The 4,869-nt window shown below is 42.1% G+C and overlaps 1 protein-coding gene across 1 annotated transcript; it reads right to left on the reverse strand.

Moving 5' to 3' along the window:
• Positions 1-2,454: 2,454 nt before the first annotated feature.
• LOC106693941 (uncharacterized) lies at positions 2,455-3,027 on the reverse strand. The gene has a single exon (XM_014443576.1). It carries the CDS (start codon positions 3,025-3,027, stop codon positions 2,455-2,457), a length of 573 nt encoding a protein of 190 aa, XP_014299062.1.
• Between the last annotated feature and the right edge of the window lie 1,842 nt (positions 3,028-4,869).

A 4,869-nucleotide genomic window follows, 5' to 3' on the forward strand; every position in this document is an offset into this window, starting at 1 on the left:
ATTCCCTTCGTCTTCAGCGAGTTGTAAAAGTGCTCTTCCAGCGAGATATGGAGCCGATGTTGTTCCATAAGTAACAGTAGCGAGTGCAAATACTATTGGAATGTCATCTTCGTCAAACCAGAGTATGTACTGTGGATGATGATCTTCCTTGTCAACTTCAATCTGACGAAACATTTTTGTTACGTCAGTAGCGAATAGATAGCGATGGCAGCGGATGCGAATAAGTACATCACTGATGTCAACTTGAATCTTTGGGCCCACATGAAGTATCTCGTTGACAGATACGCCAGATGTTGTTTTCCAGGACCCATTGAATACCACCCTGAGCTTGGTGGTAGTGCTCTGCTCTTTCAGAACCCCATGATGAGGCAACAGGTAGCTGTTCGGTGGTAAATCCTTTAATTTCAGACGTTTCATGTGTCCCAAGTCTTCATACTCCTCCAGGAAGTCGAAGTACAACTTCTTGTAGACTGGATCAGCTTCCAATCGTTTGCGAAGACGTAGTAAAGCGTATTGTGCAGCTCTGAGCGAATCACCCAGTTGAATTGGCGAAGATTTAAGCGGCAAGCGAACGACATATCGATCATCAGACTGTCTGTAATGTGTATTGACAAAGTGTTGTTCACACTCTTCTTCTTCTTCAGTATAGCGTGTAGCGAATTTTGTCTGTGGCTCTTCTTGGTACCAAAACTTGCTTAACAAGTCTTGTAGTTGATCATCAACAGCGACATGATGACCATAAGCGGTCAATTTTGATGTAGCGGTGTCCACAGATCCATATATGATCCAGCCAAGTGATGTTGACTGAGCGATTGGGTCATTGTCACTTCCCTTTCGTATTTTAGCGTTGATTATATGTGCAGCTGGTGCTGCACCCAGGATGATGTCAATAGGTCGTGATGTCAAGAAGTCTGGATCAGCGAGTTGTAGCCCAGTTAGATGCGGCCATTTCTTCTTCTTCTTAGTTAGCGTAAATGACGGTAAGTTCACCGTCAATAGAGCAAGCACATGAGCTTGGATAGTAATAAAAGCGTTGTTGTGTAGCGAATGCAGCGTCATCTTGCATGATCCAAGCGAATGCCCAGCTGACACATTACCAATCCCACGTAATGGTACAGCTGCTTTACTGAGTTGAATATCCAGCTTCTTGATTAGCGAATGCGTCACAAAGGATAACTCCGATCCTTGATCAATAAGTACACGGGCAGTACATGTACTTCCTGTTAGCGAATTCAACTTAACAATAGCGGTAGCGAGTAAAACATTGAGCGAATGAGCTGAAAGCAGACTAAGTTAGCGAATTCAAAACAAAAGATACCAAAATTGGAACTATTTGTTACCTGGGTCAGCTACAGGAGCGTCCTGTGCTGGTTTAGAGGCAGCACCATCGTCAAGGTGCGTCGACGTGTGATGTGGCTGATCACAATGGCAGCACTTCTGCTTAGTCCTGCAGTCAGCGTAGCGGTGGCGTCCCAAACGGTTGAAGCAGAGACGATAATGCTGTACAATCGTTCTTCTGTTCAGTGGCGACGCCTTCTGGTAACTGGGGCAAAAGAGAACGAAATGCTTCTCCTTGCAGATTGGGCACATGCCCGGTTCACTCGTACGCTCCTTGGGAGTGAAAGCAACGTAGCTAGCGGCACTAGTAGATGTGGATAGCGTTGATGAGGTAGCGGATCGACTGTTTACAAACTTAACTGGATTGTTTGTAGCGGCTGACTTAGCGTAAGACTTAGGTGATAGTGGTCTTTCACTAGCACTCTTAGATTGGGTAGAGGTTATTTTGGCGCCAATCTCTGAGTTTTCCCACGCATGAACCTTGGCCTTGAGCATGTCGTGCAGCTGTTGGTAAGTGGGAAACTCATTGGATAACCCAAGCGAAGCCATCCATTCCACTCTCAAATCTGAAGGCAAGCAGCGAACAGTCAAGCGAATTAAGAAGGGGTCCAACTCACCAATTGGAATTCCCAATGCAGCGATAGCGTCCAGCGATTTTTTGTTAGCAAGTAGCAGCGCATCCAGATCAGCAGCGGAGTGTGAAGTCACAGGTTGACGATCCAGCAAATCATCGATATGCATATCGAGTAATCTGCGTGGATTTGTGTAGCGAGTACAGTCGAGTCTCGTTATGAGTCAGCTCGTTATGAGTCCGTGAACCAGGATTTCCACGGAAGACCTTCCCCCTCCACAACGTGAAAAAAAAAATTAATTTCAGAGTCTCGATATGAGTCCGTATATTCATGAAAAGAAATTAAGAGTTTATTTATCATATTAGTCCTATTTACATATAAGAAACATAACACTCAAGTCAAACGGACTTATAACGAGATACTGGAAACAATCACGTACACACTCACACGCTTAAAAAGTAGGGGAAGTTCAACTCACGACTGTCGCCTGCGCTGACAGAGTGGGGGTACACAAATTCTTAGAATTACATTCCCCTACACCCCTTTATGCGGGTTCATAACGAGATTCGACTGTATTCAGCAAATTCCAAGCAGGTTGGAAAGCGTCATCTGTGACCTGTAAGTTAGCGAGTAGAGCAGCAGCTTTACCTTTTACCTGCGTCTTCAGGTAATGCATTTTTTGCGACCCGGTCAACGAATCTTCATTAATGACGAGAGACGTGAACAAGTCCTTGAACGAGTCCCACTCGTCATACGAACCTTGGAAGGTTGGCAGTTTGATTTGTGGCAAGTTAGACTTGTGCACTCCACCAAAGTAAGCGGTCTGATCATGATTAACGGCAGGAAGTTCCTGAACCGGTTCTGGAGCGGGCTTAGCAGCGCTGAGTCTCACTCTAAGAGAGGTGTAAGCAACGTTAGCAGTTTCATAAGCATTACCTGTATGATATTCGTTGGCAATGATATCAGGTACATCTTCATATAGTCTCTCGTGAGTTGTATTGAAACGGTTCCACAATTCCGTCAGGATAGCGAGTTCAGCGTCAGTCAAGCGGTTGGACATATTGCGCTTCGTGTCGATGCGTTGCATTTGAAGAGCGATTTGAGCTTCGGCGGCCATCTTGATTCGAAGTAGCACACAAATTGGACGCGATGAAGTGAATCCGACGCTAAGTTTTCGATCTTTTTTTCTATAAAGTCTTTTTACACCGGTGTGTAAAATAGATCACCCTGGGCAGCACTCTAGCAGTGCTCAGCAATGCCCACGGCACTTAGCGATTTTCACAACTCAAAACTGACATGGGGGGAGACCCAGGCTCGGGCCAGGACTGGGTAATCTAGTCTTGACCATTCAATGATTACCCGAGCTTGGGCCAAGACTGGATTCTCTTGTCTTGACCATCCAATGGAATCCCACACTTGGGCCAAGACTGGGTGATCTAGTCTTAGCCATTCAATGGCGACTCAGGCTTGGACCAGGACTGTAATCTAGCCTTGTTCATTCACTGGAGGCCCAGGCTCAGGCCAGGACCTGGTAATCTAGCCGTGGCCATTCAATGGAGACCCAGGCTCGGGCCAGGACTGGGTAATCTAGTCTTGACCATTCAATGATTACCCGAGCTTGGGCCAGGACTGGATTCTCTTGTCTTGACCATCCAATGGAATCCCACACTTTGGCCAGGACTGGGTAACCTAGCTTTGGCCGATCCAATGATTACCCGAGTTTAAGCCAAGACTAGGTTCCTCTGCCTTGATTATTCAATGGCAGCCCAGATTTGAGCCAAGGAAGGATTATCTAAGTTCGGGTATACCTATAGTTTCCCATCCTTGGGTCAGAATTGGCTAATCCAAGTTTTTTATTAATTATTCAATCAACTTATTATTATGGTTTTTTAAATTAATAATTATTCATTTTTGAATTAAAATAAGTTTTAATGAATTAATATTTTAACATTCGGATTAAAATTATTTACAACTAATAATTAATAAATTTTTTAGTTCGTTATTATTTGCAATCAACAACCGTAATTCCATAATTTTACTTATAAAGATTAATTTAATTAAGAAATTACTCATGAATTTTTATAATAAATGTTATTTTTAATAATGGTGGTAGAGTAAGATAATTAAGCTGGGTTCTTGATAAATAATGAATTAAATTTAACAAATTTTATTTTAAAAAATTGTGTAATTATAATATAAATAATATGAAATTATTATTATTTTTTTCTTAATCGAAGAGCTTAATCAAATTGCTCTTTATATTTCATAAAACCGAGTGGTTGTAGTAAAATGGATAAGTAGAACATATAAAAGTTTCAATTCAACATTAGTAAGTTTGTACAGTAGCCAGCGTTCAGACCCAGCAATCAAAAGGACGGCAGTTCGCACTCAGAGCCCAGCAGAATTTTTACCGAGTTTTTTTCACGTCATTTACCTCACTTGAATAGTTTAAATGTTAACGATCACAAACTCTAGTACTTAAATAATAATGAAATTTTTTAAAATTAAATTTATTTGTTTTTTCGATGCATGGATCAGGTCTGGCAACCAAGCATGGGCCAGGTCTGGCAACCAGGCTTGGCACGATGTTATCATTCCAGACTTCTATCAAGGCTGGGACAAGGCTGGCTTACAAACTTGGCCCAGAGTTCAACATAGTTGAACCAAGCCAGGGCCCGTCGTACTTTCTTGTCTGCGAGATTCATGAAATGCCTAAATTAAGGATATACGGATCGTCATTTTAACGATCCACTGTGAGGAAACAATTGGCTATACGGCGTATCGTTAAGTAAGTTAAGTATACAGCGTATAGCCAGAATAGCAATACGTATACTTATTCTGAAGATGTTTTTCTTTCCGCGTATATTAATTACTTTACTTGCTATTAAAAAAAAAAAATACCTTTCAAATGGAAGTGTTTAATTTTATGATATTTTTGGATTAATGCACTTTTCTCCCA

This window comes from Microplitis demolitor, chromosome 10, assembly GCF_026212275.2.
Source record: "Microplitis demolitor isolate Queensland-Clemson2020A chromosome 10, iyMicDemo2.1a, whole genome shotgun sequence".
Taxonomy (NCBI): domain Eukaryota; kingdom Metazoa; phylum Arthropoda; class Insecta; order Hymenoptera; family Braconidae; genus Microplitis; species Microplitis demolitor.

Bases quoted from the DNA above. Each gene is read 5' to 3' on its own strand.
- LOC106693941 (XM_014443576.1), bottom strand. From the start codon at position 3,027: ATGGCCGCCGAAGCTCAAATCGCTCTTCAAATGCAACGCATCGACACG.